Raw genomic sequence first — 23,465 nt, forward strand, 5'->3', positions numbered from 1 at the left:
TCCTCCAAGTCCCTAGTAGGCGCAAGGCACCACAATAAGCTGGTTCAGGTGAAACACTGACACCACCTTAGGGAGAGAACTGGGGACGAGTCCGCAGCTCTGCCCTGTCCGAATGGACAAATAGATATGGGCTTTTTTGAGAAAAAACCCACCAATTTGACACTCGCCTGGCCCAGGCCAGAGCCAAGAGCATGGTCACTTTTCATGTGAGATGCTTCAAATCCACAGATTTGACTGGTTTTAAACCAATGTGATTTGAGGAATCCCAGAACTACGTTGAGATCCCACAGTGCCACTGGAGGCACAAAAGGGGGTTGTATATGCAATACTCCCTTGACAAACTTCTGGACTTCAGGAACTGAAGCCAATTCTTTCTGGAAGAAAATCGACAGGGCCGAAATTTGAACCTTAATGGGCCCCAATTTGAGGCCCATAGACACTCCTGTTTGCAGGAAATGCAGGAATCGACCGAGTTGAAATTTCTTCGTGGGGCCTTCCTGGCCTCACACCACGCAACATATTTCCGCCACATGTGGTGATAATGTTGTGCGGTCACCTCCTTCCTGGCTTTGACCAGGGTAGGAATGACCTCTTCTGGAATGCCTTTTTCCCTTAGGATCCGGCGTTCCACCGCCATGCCGTCAAACGCAGCTGCGGTAAGTCTTGGAACAGACATGGTACTTGCTGAAGCAAGTCCCTTCTTAGCGGCAGAGGCCATAAGTCCTCTGTGAGCATCTCTTGAAGTTCCGGGTACCAAGTCCTTCTTGGCCAATCCGGAGCCATGAGTATAGTTCTTACTCCTCTACGTCTTATAATTCTCAGTACCTTAGGTATGAGAAGCAGAGGAGGGAACCCATACACCGACTGGTACACCCACGGTGTTACCAGAACGTCCACAGCTATTGCCTGAGGGTCTCTTGACCTGGCGCAATACCTGTCCCGTTTTTTGTTCAGACGGGACGCCATCATGTCCACCTTTGGTATTTCCCAACGGTTCACAATCATGTGGAAAAACTTCCCGATGAAGTTTCCACTCTCCCGGGTGGAGGTCGTGCCTGCTGAGGAAGTCTGCTTCCCAGTTTCCACTCCCGGAATGAAACACTGCTGACAGTGCTATCACATGATTTTCCGCCCAGCGAAAAGTCCTTGCAGTTTTTGCCATTGCCCTCCTGCTTCTTGTGCCGCCCTGTCTGTTTACGTGGGCGACTGCCGTGATGTTTTTCCCACTGGATCAATACCGGCTGACCTTGAAGCAGAGGTCTTGCTAAGCTTAGAGCATTATAAATTTACCCTTAGCTCCAGTATATTTATGTGGAGAAAAGTCTCCAGACTTGATCACACTCCCTGGAAATTTTTTCCTTGTGTGACTGCTCCCCAGCCCCTCGGGCTGGCCTCCGTGGTCACCAGCATCCAATCCTGAATGCCGAATCTGCGGCCCTCTAGAAGATGAGCACTCTGTAACCACCACAGGAGAGACACCCTTGTCCTTGGATATAGGGTTATCCGCTGATGCATCTGAAGATGCGATCCGGACCATTTGTCCAGCAGATCCCACTGAAAAGTTCTTGCGTGAAATCTGCCGAATGGAATTTCTTCGTAGGAAGCCACCATTTTTACCAGGACCCTTGTGCAATGATGCACTGACACTTTTCCTGGTTTTAGGAGGTTCTTGACTAGCTCGGATAACTCCCTGGCTTTCTCTTCCGGGAGAAACACCTTTTTCTGGACTGTGTCCAGAATCATCCCTAGGCACAGCAGACGTGTCGTCAGGATCAGCTGCGATTTTGGAATATTTAGAATCCATCCGTGCTATTGTAGCAGTATCCGAGATAGTGCTACTCCGACCTCCAACTGTTCCCTGGACTTTGCCCTTATCAGGAGATCGTCCAAGTAAGGGGTAATTAAGACGCCTTTTCTTCGAAGAAGAATCATCATTTCGGCCATTACCTTGGTAAAGACCCGGGGTGCCGTGGACAATCCAAACGGCAGCGTCTGAAACTGACAGTGACAGTTCTATACCACGAACCTGAGGTACCCTTAGTGAGAAGGGCAAATTTGGGACATGGAGGTAAGCATCCCTGATGTCCTGGGACACTATATAGTCCCCTTCTTCCTGGTTCGTTATCACTGCTCTGAGTGACTCCATCTTGATTTGAACCTTTGTAAGTGTTCAAATTTTTTTAGATTTATAATAGGTCTCACCTAGCCTTCTGGCTTCAGTACCACAATATAGTGTGGAATAATACCCCTTTCCTTGTTGTAGGAGGGGTAATTTGATTATCACCTGCTGGGAATACAGCTTGTGAATTTTTTCCCATACTGCCTCCTTGTCGGAGGGATACCTTGGTAAAGCAGACTTCAGGAGCCTGCGAGGGGGAAACGTTTCGACATTCCAATCTGTACCCCTGGGATACTACTTGTAGGATCCAGGGGTCCTGTACGGTCCCAGCGTCATGCTGAGAGCTTGGCAGAAGCGGTGGAAGGCTTCTGTTCCTGGGAATGGGCTGCCTGCTGCAGTCTTCTTCCCTTTCCTCTATCCCTGGGCAAATATGACTCTTATAGGGACGAAAGGACTGAGGCTGAAAAGACGGTGTCTTTTTCTGCAGAGATGTGACTTAGGGTAAAAACGGTGGATTTTCCAGCAGTTGCCGTGGCCACCAGGTCCGATGGACCGACCCCAAATAACTCCTCTTCCTTTATACGGCAATACACCTTTGTGCCGTTTGGAATCTGCATCACCTGACCACTGTCGTGTCCATAAACATCTTCTGGCAGATATGGACATCGCACTTACTCTTGATGCCAGAGTGCAAATATCCCTCTGTGCATCTCGCATATATAGAAATGCATCCTTTAAATGCTCTATAGTCAATAAAATACTGTCCCTGTCAAGGGTATCAATATTTTTAGTCAGGGAATCCGACCAAGCCACCCCAGCTCTGCACATCCAGGCTGAGGCGATCGCTGGTCGCAGTATAACACCAGTATGTGTATATACTTTTATATGATATTTTCCAGCCTCCTGTCAGCTGGCTCCTTGAGGACGGCCCTATCTATAGACGGTACCGCCACTTGTTTTGATAAGCGTGTGAGCGCCTTATCCACCCTAAGGGGTGTTTCCCAACGCGCCCTAACTTCTGGCGGGAAAGGGTATACCGCCAATAATTTTCTATCGGGGGGAACCCACGCATCATCACACACTTCATTTAATTTATCTGATTCAGGAAAAACTACAGGTAGTTTTCACATCCCACATAATACCCTCTTTTGTGGTACTTGTAGTATCAGAAATATGTAACACCTCCTTCATTGCCCTTAACGTGTGGCCCTAATAAGGAATACGTTTGTTTATTCACCGTCGACACTGGATTCAGTGTCCGTGTCTGTGTCGACCGACTAAGGTAAACGGGCGTTTTAAAACCCCTGACGGTGTTTTTGAGACGTCTGGACCGGTACTAATTGTTTGTCGGCCGTCTCATGTCGTCAACCGACCTTGCAGCGTGTTGACATTATCACGTAATTCCCTAAATAAGCCATCCATTCCGGTGTCGACTCCCTAGAGAGTGACATCACCATTACAGGCAATTGCTCCGCCTCCTCACCAACATCGTCCTCATACATGTCGACACACACGTACCGACACACAGCACACACACAGGGAATGCTCTGATAGAGGACAGGACCCACTAGCCCTTTGGAGAGACAGAGGGAGAGTTTGCCAGCACACACCAAAAAACGCTATAATTATATAGGGACAACCTTATATAAGTGTTTTCCCTTATAGCATCTTTTTATATATTTCTAACGCCAAATTAGTGCCCCCCCTCTCTGTTTTAACCCTGTTTCTGTAGTGCAGTGCAGGGGAGAGCCTGGGAGCCTTCCCTCCAGCCTTTCTGTGAGGGAAAATGGCGCTGTGTGCTGAGGAGATAGGCCCCGCCCCTTTTTCGGCGGGCTCGTCTCCCGCTCTTCAACGGATTCTGGCAGGGGTTAAATATCTCCATATAGCCCCCGGAGGCTATATGCGAGGTATTTTTTGCCAAAAAATAGGTTTACATTGCCTCCCAGGGCGCCCCCCTCCCAGCGCCCTGCACCCTCAGTGACTGCCGTGTGAAGTGTGCTGAGAGCAATGGCGCACAGCTGCAGTGCTGTGCGCTACCTTAAGAAGACTGAGGAGTCTTCTGCCGCCGATTCTGGACCTTCTTCTCTTTTCAGCATCTGCAAGGGGGCCGGCGGCGAGGCTCCGGTGACCATCCAGGCTGTACCTGTGATCGTCCCTCTGGAGCTAATGTCCAGTAGCCAAAGAAGCCAATCCATCCTGCACGCAGGTGAGTTCACTTCTTCTCCCCTAAGTCCCTCGTTGCAGTGATCCTGTTGCCAGCAGGACTCACTGTAAAATAAAAAACCTAAGCTAAACTTTTCTAAGCAGCTCTTTAGGAGAGCCACCTAGATTGCACCCTTCTCGGCCGGGCACAAAAATCTAACTGAGGCTTGGAGGAGGGTCATAGGGGGAGGAGCCAGTGCACACCACCTGATCCTAAAGCTTTACTTTTTGTGCCCTGTCTCCTGCGGAGCCGCTATTCCCCATGGTCCTTTCAGGAACCCCAGCATCCACTAGGACGATAGAGAAACACTGTTACAGACTTTGCAATTATGCTTTTTAGTTTTTGCTGGTGCCTTACTCATTATGGCGACAGACAAAACAATACACAAAAAACAGACACTTGCACGACTCAGTAAAATAGCAGTAAGGTGTCTCTGTATATATATCTGGCCAAATGCAGTACACGTGGCCAGTAGTATGAAATGTGATCCCAAATTCCCACTAACACCCCTGCGCCTCCGGTGGAATAGAGATGTAGGACAGGAACGTTCTGGAATCACAGAGGGACACAGGAAGCATGGTTAAAATGGCCCCCCATGCTTATACATATAATCACAGTGCAGTTTCATGCTGATATTATAAACAGCCTGTGTAATCATGATAAAACCTCCTCCCTGGCAGTATAAACATCATTATATAGCTATATGCTATACTACCAACAGCCTGTTGCTGCTGTTCTTTCTCCCCCCCCCCCCCCTCGCATCTGCTCCATAGCATAGCGTGCAGTGCGGGTAGCGGGCACCCCGGGACCTGGGAGCGCGTGTTAGCGCTATGAGACCCGGGCAGCAGCGGTCAAGCGGCGGCGGAAGTGCAGGAGAAGCGGCGGGCGGACCCGTTGAGAGACACGGGTATCCTTCTTCCCCCTGTAAGACGCGCCGGAGCAGCGGAGAAGCCGACTTCAGAGACGCGGGAGCGGGAGCAGTGTAGACTCAAGCGGCGGGCGGAAGCGGGGCTATGTTACCCGGCGGCCGGAGCAACTGCGGCGGGCGGCAGACACCTTCCTTCCCCTCGGGCGGCAGCGGAAGCTGACCGCCCCGTTCTCTCCCCTCACATACCTGTTTGTAGAAACGTCTGTGAAGAGGCTCCGACGGGGCTTCTTAGTAAGCGCCGGCCAGCCTGTGCACACAAGATCTGTGTGTTGTGTGTCTGTGAGGGAGCTCTTTCAGAGAGGCCCGACACGCCCCTGCTGCTATCAGCAGCTGCACTATCCCTGACCCTGCCTTTTGGAAGGGGGAAAGGGATGTGTAAAAATAGAAAAAAATAAAAATCAAATAAAAAGAAAATTCTTCAATAGTAATCGTGACTTGAGTCACCTAGCTGTTGCTACGTTGAGCACAGAAAAAACACTGAGAGGTACTCTGGGATATGGAGGGGTGGAGTGTTCTAAATTTAAATATTCAGTGCTGTTCCTACGGAAGCCCGTCCATATCCCAAGAGTACTCCAGTGACCCCTAGTGGATGATAAAGAAAGAGATATTGGTAGGTGGTGTTACTCTGGCTGGGGGATAGATAATGAGTTCAGTTTTGTTCATGTTGATCTTCAGAGAGCACTCAGACATCCTGGAGGAGATGGCAGAGAGGCAGCTGGAAACCTGAGAGGACAGTGGGGGACAGATCAAGAGAGGAGAGGTAGAGTTGTGTGTCATCAGCATAGAGTTGGTATTGAAGGCCAAAGGGCGCACCCAGGGAAGGTGTACAGTGAGAACAGAAGGGGGCAGAGGACAGAACCATGAGGGACACCAACAAGAAGGATGGAAGGGTGTGAGGTGGTGGCGGAGCCAGACACAGAGAAGGAGCAGTTAGTGAGTTAAGAGGTAAACCAATCAAAGACCGTGCTAGAGGCCAATGTTTTGGAGTGTGCGGAGGACATGATGATCCACGGTGTCGAAGGCATTGCAGAGAGGTCCCGAAGGATAAGCAGAGAGGAGAGGCAACTGGATTTGGCCGAAAACAGGACTTTGGTGACTTTCATCAGGGCAGTCTCAGTGGAGTGGAGTGGGCAAAAGCCAAATTGCAGTGGATCAAAGATGTAGTTGTCAGAGAGGTAGCTGGTGAGATGGCTGTAAACCAGTCGCTCAAGTAGTTTGAAGACGAATGGGAAAAGAGAGATGGGACGGGAGCTAGTGGGTGATGAATGGTCGAGTTTTTCTAGAATAAAATGAATATGGCTGTTGCGCTAGTATTAAATTACCGTTACCAAGCACTGGATTAGAGCTGAATAAAAACACAACACTTTAAAAGGTAAAAAAAATCAATACCTCGAGTTTTTATTTAGTTTTCCACATATAAAATTTTTTTTTTAGACACAATGGTCACACATAATTATAGAAACCGGTAAACAGAAACACATTTATAATGCCCCCAATGTTATAACTATTAAAAAGAAGAAAAAACGTGTATATAAAAATGCAACCACAATTTTTTATGTTAAAAAGAAAAATTCTAATGTCCGTATGTATATAAAAGAAAAAAAAGGGAAGAAAGTAACTGTCCTTATGGAAGCTTACCACATTGGGAAAGTACCATATATCAAGTGGACTGAGTGTGAGCGATCACTCACTCCTGTCTGGATGTGATCACCTCCCGGCTTTCTCTCTTCTGAGCTGAAGGTGTTAGTTTATCGGCTCCGTTCCTCTGCTTTGTGACGGGCCTGTCACGTGTTAGGTATGCATGACAGGAATAATCCATGACTAATTTCGCACCTCAGGGTGCTTTTTCAAAATAGGCGAGACCAGAGCATGTTTGAATGGTAGGGAAAGAGCCCTTGGATCCAAAATCGAGTTTCATGGAGCCACCGGAAGAACAAACTGAGGCTGCACATGGAGGAAACGCCTATCCCTGTAGGAAACGCCTATCATCAGGCATCAGTGCAATCTGTCTCTGGAACACATCAAACCCTTTGCGGCCAACTGGTAAGCTATAAAGCAGGGCTGGCCAAACCGGTCCTCGAGATCTACCAACAGTTCATGTTTTCCAGGCCTCCTGGAGGAGATCTGTAGAATTGTCAGTTACGAATGAATGCAGCACATCTTAATTCGTAATGACTACACCTGTGCACCAGCTAGGTGGTCTGGAAAATGTGTACTGTTGGTAGATCTCGAGGACTGGTTTGGCCAGCCCTGCTATAAAGGATCGCAGTTACGCCCTCCAATTTCAACTTGCAAAGGACCCAATATATCAATAAGATTTTATTTATTTTTTTGGGAGGGGTGGGGGGAATTAAAAAAAGATTGGAGGTTCACCAAACCACTAAGGCGTTCCTTGTGCATTAGCAGTACCTCGGCAGCTTGTGGTTGTGCAAAGACACCATCAGGTCAATGTCCAGCAAGGCTCAGATACGAACCAGTAGCATCTGGACATCAAACTGTAGAGCCCACTCGCCGGAGTGAACGTCCTGGCAGGTCAGGAAGTCTGATTCACAATCTTGGACTTCGGAAGATGACGCTCTGCCCAATTAAGAATGCAACTAATCTCCATCATGGTGCTGTGGCTGCGAGTGCCACCCCAACGGTTTATGTAGTTGACCGCTGTCTAGTTGTCAGACTGTACCTGAACATGACAATGCTGGAGGAATGGCAGAGCTGAACAGACTGCTCTGAAGACAATCTGGAGCTCCATAATGTCGATCAGTAGCCGGCTCTCCTGAGCCACCCACCAACTCTGGATGGCCTGGTGATACAATACTGCACCACACCCACAAAGACCTGAGGCAGTCCTGTATCCAAAATGGGCATCCCTTGTCCAAGTGGGGCCCCTGGAACCACCACAAGAGGGAGTGTTGGACCTCTCTAGAAAGGATGATAATTAGTGTCTTGAGCTGCAGATGGGATTTGTTCCACCAGGCCAGTATCTCCATCTGAAGAGGCTGGGAGTGAAGACCAGAGAGCCAGGCTCTGCATGCAAAAGTTTGAAACTCAGCGGTGATGTAAGAAAAGGCAAATCTTTGTCTGTAACTCTAAAAGTTTGTCCGCAGGGAAGAACACCCATTGAACTGTGGAATCCAGCAAGGCTCCCAAATGTATTTTAACATCTCCTGAGACAGAATCAAGGAAGATTTCTTTCAATTGAGGAGCCAGTCATAGGACTGGAGTAGATCTATCATGAGATGGATATGGTCCCTTAGGACATCTGGTGACTGGGCTAGGATAAGCAGGTCATCCAGAGAAGGTAGATTTCTGATGTCTCTGCGTCGAAGATGAGCTCCAATGACCGCCATGACTTTTGTGAAGACATGAGGAGCCATAGAAAGACACAAATAGCAATGCCCGAAATTGGAAATGTAACTCCCGGACCACAAACCTTAGGAAGCGTCGGTGACTGAACTGGATGGAAACATGTAAATAGGCATCCTGTATGTCCAAAGAGGCCATGAAATCCCCAGGCTCCAGAGCTAGTATGATGGAATGAAGAGACTCCATGCAGAACTTTCAGGTTTAGGATTGGCCTGAAAGAACCGTTCGGGTTCTGAACCAAGAAGAAGTTGGAGTAGAAGCCCATGTCTCTCAGAGACATTGGAAACTGGCAGAATTACTTTGGAGGCTAGGAGGGAGTGAATGGACTTAGTCTTACACAATGCTTTTGCATTTCTCTGATACACTGGAAGGCCTGTGGGAAAAAAATGGGCTGGTGGATGTTCACGAAACGTTAGAGCATAGCCCTGGGTGACTATACCTCGTGCCCAGTGTCCGTCGTGGTTGCCATCCAGGTCTTGGCGAAAAGCAGAATCCGGCCTCCTACAATGAGGTCCCCCAGGTGGAGGGCCGCCCCATCATACAGCAAGGCTGTCCGCTGGCCAGGCGTGTGGTAGATCAGGGCTGTTTACCTCTGGGCTTGGCACCTTACTTTTCCCTGCAGATGAAAGGAATGAAAATTAGATGCTGTTGATCTAGGGGCTGCCGCAAAAGGCAGAAAGATCATGATGGACATTGCCACTGTGGCCACAATCTTGTCCAATTCTGGACCAAAGAGAATGTCCTTGAATAAGGAAGAGATTCAAGAACGTTTTTAGATTTGTCTTCGCACACCAGGAACAAAGCTAGAGGGCTCTTCTAGCAGACATAGAGGAAGCTAACACATTGGAGGCTAGGATACCAGTGTCTATCGTCTCATCCAGATAGGCTGCCTCCTTGATATGCTCCAGTAGAGACAATAACTTGTTTCTGTGGGTACCAGAACTTCTTCAAGACCGTCCGTCCAAACTCTGGTGGCCTTAGCCAGCAAGCAGACTCTAGTGCTAGACTTTCGATAGCAGCGGCATTAGAATAAATAACCTTACGGTAATGTGATCATCAACCGGGGGAGGAGACTTTCATTTGGCCTGATCCGCAGCAGGAAGCAGATAAAAAGCAGCAAATCATTTAAAGTTGGAAGCGCTTGTTAGGGTTAGCCCATGGCTCCGCTAAAAAGTACTCCAGTTGCACAGAAGAGAATTCTCCAGAAACCCTCTTCGGACAGTTAAACACCAGAGCGTTTGACTTAGGGACCTGCTCAGCATCCATAATAAAAAGCACAGATTGAACTGCCTTAATCAGGGTAGCTACATGTACCCGAGATTGGGAGTAATCCGGGACAGAGGAGGTCTCAATATCTGAGGTAATGGACACATTTTTTCTTGTTGTCGGAGAAAACCTCAGAGTCTGAATCATAACTATATAGGGACGAAGACCTGTACCGCCTGAAGGCTATGCGCTTGGAAGTGTGGTCTCTATTTAGCATCTGCCAGAAAGATGATGAAACCTGTGTACTAACTGCGTGAAGGACTGCATCCATATCACCCAGAGACGTAATAATAGTAGCTGGGCTCCTGTAGAGATACTAGCAGGAGGGGGGGGTCCAGGGTTGCAAGCTTATTAACCAACTGCAACATTACCAAGCTGATTCCTGACTGAAAGCTGCTGATGGGACCTCTTGCTGCATAGCTGTGAAACACTGAGGGGTCTATTAACTAAGCCTTGGATGGAGATAAAGTCGCTGGAGATAAAGTACCAGCCAATCGGCTCCTAACTGCCATTTTTCAAACACAGCCTGTGGCATGGCAGTTAGGAGCCAATTGGCTGGTACTTTATCTCCAGCAACTATCTCCATCCGAGGCTTAGTAAATAGACACCCGAGACCCTCAAGTACCGCAACCAGAGGAGAAAGTACAGTGGCACAAGTCCTGCAGTTATGCAACAAAGGAGTGCTCATCCCCTGGGTGCTTTGCTCTTGGAAGATATGGCATAGAATTCCAAGGAAGTCCCCACACACAGTGTGTGCAATTAAGGGATAGTGCAATTAATGTTAACGCACCACAAATATATTAATAAGTGTGGCTCCGCAAAGAGATATACAATAATGAACCCCACAAGACTAAATACAAATCGCTATCTGGACAGGAATGTGTAAAACAGGACAATAAGACAGAAAGTATTAAGAGATGAGACAATGATAAAAACACCACCTAAACACTTAAGCACACACAGACACAAAGCAAAGCAATAATGGCCATTAATTGCTCAACAATCTAAACTCCAAGTGGAAAGGAGGAGCTTTCTGAACAACCTGACAGCGTACAGTGTGGTATATAGGGAGTCCAGGAGCCCATGCAACCTTGTTGTGGGATGCCTACAGTGTACACTAAGAGAAAGCACCAAGGGGTGGGGGAGGAGCTAACAAGGAGAGCCTACCCCTACTGACATTGAGCCCAGGGCAAATGGTCACTATCTTAGTAGTGCCCTGTTACCCAACTGCCCTAGAGGTATAGGTACTCTTCCTCACCGGCGGTGGCAGCAGCTACCCGGAACCACTCTTACGTGTCTCCCTGCTGTGGCTCTTGGTGTATGCTGTGGAGCCTGGCTGAAGACCCCGACACATTCACCTGCACTGTGGCCACTGGTGCTGAGGGTTGGTGGAGTGGCACTGCGGGCAATCTGTAGAATGCCTAACACTGCCCCTGCTGAAAACATAAATCAAAATAAAATAGAGAAATAAAAGCAGAGGATGCTTAAAAGCAGACCCATAAAACTGTGGCCACTCCTGCAGGCACCAAACTAAAACTGTCTGTCTGCGGCAGGGGGTGGGGTACAGGGGAGAAGGAGCCCAAGCTGCTAGGAAAGAAAACATAGCTAATTGGTGTCCAGTCTCCTACTCGCAGCATATACCCAGCCTCAAGCCTGTGTCCCCTATGGAGCAAGAAGAAATGGAACAAAGGTCAGTAATGCATTTCCACAAAAAAAAAACCACACAATTTGAAAGTTCTATTAATTTGGGAAGAATTTAATTAAAACAGTTAAAAGCAGGTCATCACAGCCAAAGCCCCCTAGACAGACATGGACAACATACTTATCTAGGACACTCATAAACCAGCAGAGACTTACCACTTCCCTCAACCTCAAAGAAAGAATCTGGTTTAAAGGAGGCATTTTGAAAAGACAAACCTTGTACTTTTCATTGTGTGCATAGGCTTTGAGATGCTGTCCAGCAGCCGTGTGATCTGGAAAGAGCTCTTCACATAGTTCACAGTAGTATCCAAATGTTGGAAGCATGAACTCAGAACCTGCAATGTGTGAAAGCAGAGCGGGCAAGTAAGAGAACATTCAAGATGCCCGCCCGCCCGCCCCCCCCAAGCCACCGTAAGGAGTAAAGTCTCACCTTTCAGGGAAATGTTCACTTTCTGTCTCCGAACAGTATTTTCAACCTTCTCTTTATTCCAGGGCTTTTTCTGTTCTTTTAAGCTCTATTTGAATGGAAAGGTGAATGAATATTACATATCAATGGTCACACAGCTACTTTAATACATACACTACTAGTTGCACACAGATAGCTAAAAGTACCTCATTCCTCACCGACAAGTAACATTAAGAGCATCCATAATTATTCGGTCATAGGAGCCTACTTTTAATGCCATACCTGAATGTGCCACTTATTATGCAAGTGAAGGAGGAACTCCAGCAGAGACGAGAAGATAGTGTTGCAGTCCGCACACCAATGTCCACCACTATCATAATACTCAAATAATTCAGCTAGATTAAAAGGTGCAGGTTCCTTACGCTTAGGGGATGCCCTGGAAGGCGGTGCAATGGGCTTTGGGCTTTTTGACCTGGACTTGTCTCGAGACTTTAAATTATCCTCAGTCTTTGAGGAGCTGGGCTCTGATTTATCTTTGAAGTCAGAGCTTAATTTCGGTGGGGTGCTTCTTTGCTCGATATCTTCTTCTGACGTCACACTGCTGCTGGATGAGCTTGATGAGCTTGCAGATGAGTGGACTTCTTCTGATATAATATTAGAACCAGGTTTTGAGCCACTCTTGTGTTTGTCACTTTTAGACATTGGGTGACTGCTGCTCTTCATCTCAGCCTTGGAGTCACTACTGCCCTTTGACTCACTATCAGAACCCTGAGTAAAAAAAAAGAAAAAAGGAAAACGTCTAAGTAGAGAATGGACATGTAACAGAAAGATGGATCATAAGAAATAATAATTGGCAGATATTTCATTGGAGAACACAAATGGAGCTACTGGCCAAAGAGTAGCTCTACTTGTGTTACTACTTAAATATATTAAATTTGGGCTAAGGATATACAACTACCTATTTCAGTTTACTGTTCCTGAAACAAACAAGACAATTTTCATACGAGACAAGACAAGGAATAAGATGACCTTTATGAAACTCTCACCCTTGACAACACAGGAGAGCTGGGACTCCGGTCCCGTTTTGTTGAGGTTATATTTACTTCAGCTAACTCAGTTGGGCTGGCACCTAGGATCTCTGCCACCTGAATGAGCTTCTGCTGCATGTCCTTCGTTTCATCAAGTTCCTGACACAGGGAAGTAATCTGATTCTGGGCACTCGCCAAAACAGAGTTCAGTTCTTCTAGTAGAGGGTCCTTCTGACCAGCCTTCTCCTTTCGCTTCTTCCGCAGCAGAAGTCCTGGGAAAAACAAAGCCAAATATCGTGAACAGTCGATGGGTGGATGTGTTATGGTAATAAGAGATGTAGAAGTATATATTTACCAAGTTCCTAACATATGCATTCCAGTCTTGCAAAATAGAATAATGGACAGACATTTTAAGGCAACACTCACCTTGATGGATACTTAGCTGCTCCACCTTTGCACCCAGTGTCTCCAGGTTTTCGGTCTTGGCTTTATGCTCTTTCTTAAGGTCATTCAGCTCCTCCATGATCTGCAATAAATGAAAAGGTCTTTTTTTCTTCATGCCAAATTTGCGTGTATCTTTACATATTATATATAAAGATAGGGCAATATGGCAAGTGTTCAGATCAACAACAGACATCTCCAAAGCACAGTGAGGATGTAGAAAGAAAGAATTGTTCATCTTCACTTACCTAGACCTTGGCAAAACAGCCGGGGATGCAACTTCTTCAGCACCACAAATAATAACAGACATCACTGGAATGTAGCACTAACCAAACATGGTCTAAGTGGTTTAAAACCAATAAAAAACGTCAAAAGAAAAATCATACGATGATCAGAAACATGGAGACTTGTTGAAAGGGTTTAACAATGACCTTAACTATTACATGCAATACCCAACGATCTACAGTGAACATCAGTGTCCCTAATAGTGAAAAGCCATGGTTTAAAAAAAAAAAAAAAAAAACACACACGGCAATTGTATTCTTCTTGGGAGAGCCTCCAGAATAGTCTGCGGAGGCACCACAGTGATATTTCGTCGCATATTTTTCCCTCACACCCCCGTGTAGGTGCACAGGAAATAAGTGGACATTCCATATCGAAACAAGCAACAACATACAGCGGCATACTATGGAGAATTGATCCCCCCTAAAAGTGCGTAATCCGAGTGTCCTCTGCAGTGTTGGAGATTCCGCCATTTTACCTCCTTAAGGTAAGTACACAGTAAGTGGCGAGTAATGCTCAAACACCTTGAGAGATACTGCCGACAACAGAAACGCTTTAAGTGCAGGGTGGCGAGCACAATGTGCTGCAGTGTAACCTCATATCACAGTCTAAGCGATGGAATGTTATATTGCTTCCCCCCCACACCCCTCCTATGGGGAATGTATTACATGTGGGTGTTAGTCAATGTGGTCCGCAAGACCGGTGGTAATTAAGGGGCAGATATATGAAGCCTGATGATGTGATAAAGTGGAAAGTGATAAAGCAACAGCCAATCAGCTCCTGTCATTTTTCAAACCCAGCCTGTAACATGGCAGTTAGGAATTGATTGGCTGGTGCGTTATCACCTTCCACTTTACCACTTACCAAGGCTTAATAAATCTGCCCCATAGTACACTCATGCAAGACAGGGTACACACTTTACAACTCCCGCCCTTTATGGATAGTGCACTGATCTCAGCACCTCTACAGCAATAAAGGACAGCAGATCTTAACAGTAATCACAAATTACTGTTCGTGTACAGTACCTCAGCTGATACGAAGATAATCTGTGATTATTGTTACTTACAGCTGCCCCACTATTTATTCTTGCAATTGGATGGTTAGTTTATCAAGTAGCGGAAAGGCTCTGTGCAAACTGCAGTTTGGAGGTACTAGCACAGCAAGTGTAACTAACATGCTAGGCTTTGTTATTTAAGCTTGCTGTCTATAATAGATCTCTTTTGTACACCTACTCAACAAGCTGAGGCAGAGACTACAGGAGATTGAAGTTCTACTCTGCGGCGCTTCATCAGGGTACAACCTGAACAATGGATCTTACCAGTTGGGAAATATGTACATGGTTAAAAATAAAGGCCCTTTAGTATTCAGCAAGAGACTTACTTTGATCTTCTCAGTTTCGCTTTGGCGACTGGCTTCCTGTTTGGACAGTAGTTCATCATCTACCTCTACAGCAATTGATGCTCTGACATCTTTGATAAGCTCTTCAGTGGTTTCAATAACCCGTAAATTACGTGGGGTGTAGATTTGGGGAGAAGCCATAGGGGCAGGCATATGGACTGGTGGATACATTGGCCAGTTGGATGCAGGATACGTCGGATAGGGCGAGTAGGGATTATAGCTTGGTGGTGGTGCCAGGGGCGGCATTGGATATCCAGGTACTATTGGTGTGGGACTGTAGGCAGGATACATGGAAATTTGGGGAGCAGGAGATATTGGCTCTGGCACAGGGCTAATGGTGGGTGGCTGCGCGGGTATTTCTACTTTGGGTGATGGAACAGCCTGCTCTTTGTGGACTGACTCCTTTATCAGTGGAGGAGTTTTCTCTTTGGTGGTAGGGTCTGTGTTCTGGGGTACTGGTGGCGTCTGCTCTTTAACCGGCTTAACTGGCTTGGCGGTTTTCTCTATCTTTGCTGGTGGTTTAGCGAGTTCTTTTTCCTCCTTTTCTGTTTTAACAGGGGGCTGGGAAGTCTCCAGTTTGGGGTCAATAGGACTGGTGTGTTCCCCACCCTGTGGGTGGTCTTTTGAAGCCTGTGGCATCTTCGGACTAGTGCTAGCTCCACCCTGTGGGTGTTGTTTTGAAGCCTGCAGCATCTTCAGACTGGTGCTAGCACCAGCCTGTGGGTGCTCTTTTGAAGCCTGCGGCATCTTCGGACTGGCGCTAGCCCCACCCTGTGGGTGCTCTTTTGAAGCCTGCGGCATCTTCGGACTGGTGCTAGCCGCATCCTGTGGGTGCTCTTTTGAAGCCTGCGGCATCTTCGTTACAAGTTTCTTTCCATGAAGCCGTTCATGAGTTCTGACGGAAAGATTTCCGATTTCTGCAACACCAATGTCCAAACCGATTGTCTTCAGCAGATTATGGATCTTTTCAAACTCCTGCTTGTTGGGAGCCATGTCAGGTGCAGGTACAGGGGGTGTTTGGCTAGATGACACCTTCTCAGAATCCACGTTATCATCCTCGTCGCCATACAAGAATCTTTCCTCATCTTCAATTTCTGATGCACTTCTTTGTTTCTGATCCAGAGTTTTGCCAGAAATATTGACTTTTTCTGGGAGAGGGTATAATTTGTACTCAACATCCTTTGCCTTTTCGTGTGGTAACAAAAAGATGTCCATATTATTATCTGGTGTTTTAACTTCTTCCTTACATTCCAGAAAGGGTTTTGTGGTATTAAAAGGAACACCCTGAGCTTCACAGGCATTTCTATTAAAAATATGCAGGAAGTCTCCCATAGAGGAGGAGAACTGGCTACTGTTAGGGACATTTCCTGTAGGCAATTTGGTCTCAGAATGGTCACGTTGAGGTGTGCCACCCTGTTTTGCTGTAGTCAAGGCTTTGCCCATTGGTGTTGCAGGAGATGGGTTACTGCCAGTTACACATAGAGAGTCGCTTTTCATTCCAGATAAGTGAAGTTTGGAAACACTATCCATATTGTTTGCTGGAAGGATAGGAACATGCTTCTGGTTTCCTGGTGTCTTATGACTGGTTATGGTTTGTGGCAAGTTAGTCTTGTCGGGGTCCTTAGAACTATTAGAGCCTACGTCACTGCTTCTCACTGGAGCTGGGGAGGACTTCAAATCTTTTAGATCTTTGTTACTTGAATTAGGAACCTGTTTTTGGCAGTAAAGAAATAAATAAAACAAAATTGAACTGTGAACAGAACAATGAAGGACCAAATGCAATACACCCATTGTGGGTTCGGTATAATTTACAGGCGGCCAGGATGCCGGCCGTGGACACCCACAAGTGGGAATGGTCCTATTTGGCCGGTATTCCGGCTGCTGGGATCCAGACAGCCGGCAACTTAAACTTATAACCCCATTGCTGGTGTCAAGGATTTCTCAGGACTGTGCTAAGAATAGTTTTACAGCAGAAATTTAGTTATTTTCCAACACAGTAAGAAATCTACGGCCGGTATCCTATTAGGTGTGATCTTTTGTCGACCGATAAAAAACAGCCTGATACTGCGATTTTTGATCGATGATCATTACCGCACTATAAGCAGTTTTTATTGGCTGAAAAAGAACCCGCGATTGTGCGATAACACGTGATCAGATATAAGCTCCCGTTATTGTGGCTCCGGCGGCTACTTCCCGCGGCTGCTTCCCGGCGTTAATTATCCTATTGGCATTAATTGGATAGCCCCGGCCGGATCTATCAGCTGCGGTAAAGTACCACAGCTATTTGGATACTGGCCTGTGTTGCAAATTTACTGTTATACAAACAATTATTACGAACATCTGCAATTTAAGCCAACTCTAGTGACACACGAGGAAAGAAACCCCTATTAATGAGAGGCTGGTGATCCTAGAATTAGCTCTCTCATATCAGGAATAAATAATAATTGTTGCAGGAAGTTATGCATAGATAAGTAGATTATTAACAACATGAGCACTGGGGACCAGTTATAGAGGAAGACGCATGGGACTGAGGACTCACCCGAGGAGACTGGTCATTGTGCATAGCCTCCGGTTCAGTACGTCTCTTTAAAATGGACTTTTTGGGCATGGGCAGTGGTTCATCTGGTCTTCTATCCTGGAGGCCTGTAGAGGGATAGGGGTACCCAGAGATAGGACGAGAGTCACTAGAACTCTTGTAGATACTGGATACCGTGTCATTGCCAGCTGCAGATCTGAAACAATACAGAGAGCAGGACTAATAACTCCAACAACTACATAGTAACAGTATCAGGCAACCTCACATGTCTATGACTGAGCGGTTCACGTTGCCTCCCCCTCCTCTCATGATTTTACTATCCATCAACAACCCCTCCCCATCTCGTCTATTCAGCAAGTCTGCTGTCTTAGGAGTTATCCTCAACTCCAACCCTCTCTTTCAAACCACACATTCAACTTCTCTCCAAAGCTACAAATGAGCTCTCGAAACACACTTCTTTATTAATATGCCTCCCAGCTTTCATCCAAACTCAGCCCTCCATGCTCCTCCCTCTGTCCCTCCTCTCTAGCCTGGAAGTTCTGACAAGGAGGACCCACTTCCCTCTTGTGCTTCTCGTCTGACCAGATCGGCACCAAAACTTTAGACTCAATAGGCAGCGCTACCTCTGTGGGTACTGCGAGCGCATATAAAACAATGTCTACATGGCAAGTACCGCACGTTCTGTATTGTTTTGTACTGTCTTTCGCATTTTCTTTTTTCTTTTCTGTTTTGTTTCTACTAATGGCGCTAATAATGGATGCTAATGGCATACACTTTCAACACAGACTTCCTTATGTTTCACGATATGGTGACAGAGACGGTACTTTGCCATGTTCTGATGCTCAGTACAAGACTCGCTTCCTGGGACAAGGGGCAGATAGGGTATTACAGCAAAGGAATTTGTAATAAGCAGCAGAATCCTTAACCCTATCTGCCCCTCGTCCCAGGAAGTGAGTCTTGTTCTGAGCAGCAGAACATGGCAAAGTACCGTCTCTGTCACTATATCATGAAACATAAGGAAGTCTGTGTTGAAAGTGTATGCCATTAGCATCCATTATTAGCGCCATTAGTAGAAACAAAACAGAAAAAAAAAAAAGACAGACAGGAATTCATACAGCCGCACTACCTGGGTGTAACTAATTAATATGTGAAGGTATAAAGGTTTGTGGGAACCAGTGGGTGGGGCTTCTGATGCTGACAAGCAGCCGGATGACAGAGAGGGAAGCTTTGTGTTAGCTAGTGCTGAAGGAAGCTATATTTGGGGAAACGAGTGTGATGTACAACACTTGTGAAGCAAAGACTCATTCTTTGTCAAGTAAACCTTAACAAAGCAATGTCAGATCTTTTACAATATATATATATATATATATATATATATATATATATATATATATATATATATATATATATATATATATATATTCACTGTATATGTTCTAAATGCTGATATATCCATACAATAGTATAAAAAAAACTGCTTTAAATTTCTGATTCACACTGAAACCAATAAGGGACAAATACTGCTTTTATACTAAAATACCGGGTTGCACCCAGGTTTCAGGACATGGGTCCAACCTAGGTGCGACCCAGCTGAGACCCCTTCTAAAGTGGCGGCAAGACATCACGTCACACATGACCAGTGCTGGCGCTTGGAGATGAGATGATCTCCTAGCACCTGCTCTCCCTATGCTGTAAATAGGCACCGAGTCGCTGCGACCCGGCTTACCCATTTACACTGCACCCTTTCAGGTTAACCCTTTTCCACTGAGCCACTCCCAGGTTATCACGATAATAACCCAGGCTTTTAGCGGCAGTGTAAAAAGGTTATCAGTTAGCTGGAATGGGGGGGTGGGGGAGAATAAAAAAAAAAAAAAAAAACTTCCACCTCTTCTCAAAACTTGTAGGCCAATTCCACTTCTACTTATATAAATCACTGCAGGTTTTTTTCCGCACCTCCAGATTGCACTTGCGCTGGCACCCTGGCTGCACCCCCACTGAGGAATAATTTAGCAATTAGAAGTTTCCAATTAGCTTAATTAGTCTGTATGGACTCTCCTTTCAAAGCGGTGTCTTCTGCATCCAGCGTCGGGAGTTGTTCTCCAGCAGCAGTGGAGAGTATGTGAGTGTTTTCAAGTGTGTATGAGTGTGTGTGTGATCCCTCCCCCCATGTAGTGTATTCCCGCATGTGAGGACTACATGTCTCAGCAGCCCTTGGGCATTCCAGCTGCACCCTCCCCTGTACAAAGATAAGGGGAGACCAACGGGAGCCGCATAGACCACCAGACAGGCAAGTATCATTTTTTTCCTCTTAATTCGCACCCCTCCCCCCTAGTGTTCCCGTTAGGTCATTTTAGCAGAGCACCTGCTCACCTTACAAGTTGAAAAAATAGGATTTTAATACCTACCAGTAAATCCTTTTCTCTTATGGGCCCTACACACATGCCGATATCACTGCACGATATGAACGAGCTCGTTCATTAATGAACTAGATAACGTTCATATCGTGCAGTGTGGAGTCACCAGCGATGAAAGATGCGCGGCCCCGCGCACGTTAATCGCTGGTGACATGTCGGCTGTGCATGCAGGCCAATATGGACGAGATCGTCCATATTTGCCTGCACGTCTATGTAGCCGGGTGACGGGGGAAGTGAAGAAACTTCACTCCCCTCGTCACTGCCCCCGCGCCGCCGGGTTGCCCATATCGGCCGTCGGGCACCTCGCCTAATGTGTAGGGCGCATTAGTCCGTAGAGGATGCTGGGGATGCTTCAAGAACCATGGGGTATAGACGGGATCCGCAGGAGATGGGCACACTATAAGACTTTGAATGGGTGTGAACTGGCTCCTTCCTCTATGCCCCTCCTCCAGACTCCAGTTATAGGAACTGTGCCCAGGGAGACTGACATTTCGAGGAAAAGGATTTATTTAATTATTTTAAAACTAAGGTGAGAAACATACCAGCTCACACCTCAAACACGCCGTACAACATGGCATTCAACAACGCATGCAACGGCATGACCAACAACAGTCACAGATTGACTGAACGCAACACGAGTGTAACTATAACCAAACTGCAGATACAGCCCGCACTGGGACGGGCGCCCAGCATCCTCTACGGACTAAGAGAAAAGGATTTACCGGTAGGTATTAAAATCCTATTTTCTCATACGTCCTAGAGGATGCTTCAAGAACCATGGGGTTTATACCAAAGCTCTAGAATGGGCGGGAGAGTGCGGATGACTCTGCAGCACCGATTGACCAAACAAGAGGTACTCCTCAGCCAGGGTATCAAACTTGTAAAACTTTGCAAAGGTATTTGACACCGACCAAGTAGCAGCTCGGCAAAGTTGTAACGCCGAGATCCCTCGGGCAGCCGCCCAGGATGAGCCCACCTTTCTGGTAGAATGGGCTTTCACCGATTTCGGTAACGGCAATCCTGCCGTAGAATAAGCCTGCTGAATTGTATTACAAATCCAGCGCGTAATCGTCTGCTTAGAAGCAGGAGCCCCAATCTTGTTGGCAGCCCACAGGACAAACAGAGCCTCTGTTTTCCTAATCTGAGCCGATGTGGCGACGTAGATCTTCAAAGCTCTGACCACATCGAGAGACTTTGATTCCGCCAAGGCATCAGTAGCCACTGGCACCACAATAGGCTGGTTCACGTGAAATGATGAAACCACTTTTGGCAGAAATTGCTGACGAGTTCTCAACTCCGCTCTACCAGCATGGAAAATTAAATAGGGGCTTTTGTGAGTCAAAGCCGCCAACTCAGACACTCGCCTTGCGGACGCCAAGGCCAACAACATCACTACTTTCCAAGTAAGGAATTTTAACTCAACCTTGCGCAAAGGTTCAAACCAATGCGATTGCAGGAACTGCAACACCACATTAAGATCCCACAGTGCCACAGGAGGCACAAATGGAGGATGGATGTGTAGCACGCCTTTCACAAAAGGTCTGAACTTCTGGAAGGGAGGCCAATTCTTTCTGAAAAAAGATACACAAGGCCGAAAGCTGTACGTTAATGGAGCCTAACTTTAGGCCCACATCCACCCCTGCTTGCAAAAAATGGAGCAACCGCCCCAGGTGAAATTCTTCCGTAGGAGCCTTCTTGGATTCACACCAAGACACATTTTCTCCAAATACGGTGGTAATGCTTTGCCGTTACTTCTTTTCTAGCCTGAAGTAGTGTGGGAATGACTACACTGGGAATACCCTTTCGGGCTAGGATTTGGCGTTCAACCGCCACGCCGTCAAACGCAGCTGCGGTAAGTCTTGATACACGCACGACCCCTGTTGCAACAGGTCCTCCCGAAGAGGAAAAGGCCAGAGATCTTCTATGAGCAACTCCTGAAGATCTTGATACCAGGCCCTTCTTGGCCAATCCCGAACAATGAGTATCGCCTGAACACTTGTTCCTCTTTTAATCTTTATCACCTTTGGAATAAGAGGAAGTGGAGGGAACACATATACCGACGGAAACACCCACTGTGTCACTAGGGCGTTCACTGCTATCGCTTGAGGGTCCCTTGACCTGGAACAATATCTCTGAAGTTTCTTGTTGAGGCGGGACGCCATCATGTCTACTTGAGGAACTCCCCAACAACTTGTCACTTCTGCGAAGACCTCTCGATGAAGACCCCACTCTGCTGGATGGAGATCGTGTCTGCTGAGGAAGTCTGCTTCCCAGTTGTCCACTTCTGGAATGAAGACTGCTGACAGAACGCTGGCATGTCTTTCCGCCCAGCGAAGAATCTACGTGGCCTTGGCCATCGCCGCTCTGCTCATTGTTCCGCCCTGGCGGTTTATGCACGCCACTGCTGTCACGTTGTCTGACTGAATCAAGACAGGCAGACCCCGAAGGAGATGTTCTGCTTGCAGAATGCCGTTGTAAGATGGCCCTTAATTCCAGAATGTTTATGTGTAGACAAGCTTCCCGGCTTGACCACTTTCCCTGAAAATTTCTTCCCTGTGTGACTGCTCCCCAGCCTCGGAGGCTTGCATCTGTGGTCACCAGGATCCAATCCTGAATCCAGAACCTGCGTCCCTCCAGAAGGTGAAAACTGTGCAGCCACCACAGAAGGGAGATTCTGGTCCGGGGAGATAGAATTATTTTCCGGTGAATGTCCAGGTGAGACCCGGACCACTTGTCCAACAGGTCCCACTGAAACACCCTGGCATGGAACCTGCCATACGGAATGGCCTCGTAGGCCGCCACCATCTTCCCCAGCAAACGAGTTCATTGAAGAACTGGCACCTTTGCTGATTTTAGAATCTGTTTTACCATGTTCTGTATTTCCAGAGCCTTTTCCACTGGAAGAAAATCTCTGCAATTCTGTATCCAAAATCATACCTAGGAACGACAGTCGTTTTGTCGGACTCAACTGTGACTTTGGCAAGTTTAGGAGCCAACCATGTTGTTGCAGAACTGACAGGAAAAGCGTAATGTTCTGCAGTAATCGGTCCCTGGATCCCGCCTTTATCAGGAGATCGTCCAAGTACGGGATAATTGTGACTCCTTGCTTGCGCAGGAGACCATCATTTCCACCATTACTTTGGTGAAAATCGTCGGAGCCGTGGACAGACCAAACGGCAACATCAGAAATTGGTAATTACAATCCTGAACAGCAAATCTCAGGTAAGCCTGATGTGGAGGATATATGGGGTCCATGCAAGTAGGCATCCTTTATGTCGACCGACACCATAAAATCCCCCTCCTCCAGACTGGAGATCACTGCTCGGAGAGATTCCATCTTGAATTTGAATTTTTTTAGAAAGAAATTGAGGGATTTTAGG

The 23,465-nt window shown here is 46.9% G+C and overlaps 1 protein-coding gene across 1 annotated transcript in view; it reads right to left on the minus strand.

Annotated features, from left to right (window-relative positions):
* LOC134910573 (zinc finger protein 318-like) overlaps positions 1-23,465 on the minus strand; it is an 86,710-nt gene that overhangs the window by 22,218 nt on the left and 41,027 nt on the right. The window contains exons 3-9 of the mRNA XM_063918765.1: positions 17,675-17,867; positions 15,118-16,845; positions 13,441-13,540; positions 13,033-13,286; positions 12,269-12,754; positions 12,011-12,095; positions 11,797-11,915 (exon numbers count right to left, since the gene is read on the minus strand). Coding sequence (XP_063774835.1) covers positions 11,797-11,915; positions 12,011-12,095; positions 12,269-12,754; positions 13,033-13,286; positions 13,441-13,540; positions 15,118-16,845; positions 17,675-17,867 — 2,965 coding nt within the window. The remainder of the gene's footprint in view (positions 1-11,796; positions 11,916-12,010; positions 12,096-12,268; positions 12,755-13,032; positions 13,287-13,440; positions 13,541-15,117; positions 16,846-17,674; positions 17,868-23,465) is intronic.

Source organism: Pseudophryne corroboree, chromosome 4 (genome assembly GCF_028390025.1).
Source record: "Pseudophryne corroboree isolate aPseCor3 chromosome 4, aPseCor3.hap2, whole genome shotgun sequence".
NCBI lineage: Eukaryota > Metazoa > Chordata > Amphibia > Anura > Myobatrachidae > Pseudophryne > Pseudophryne corroboree.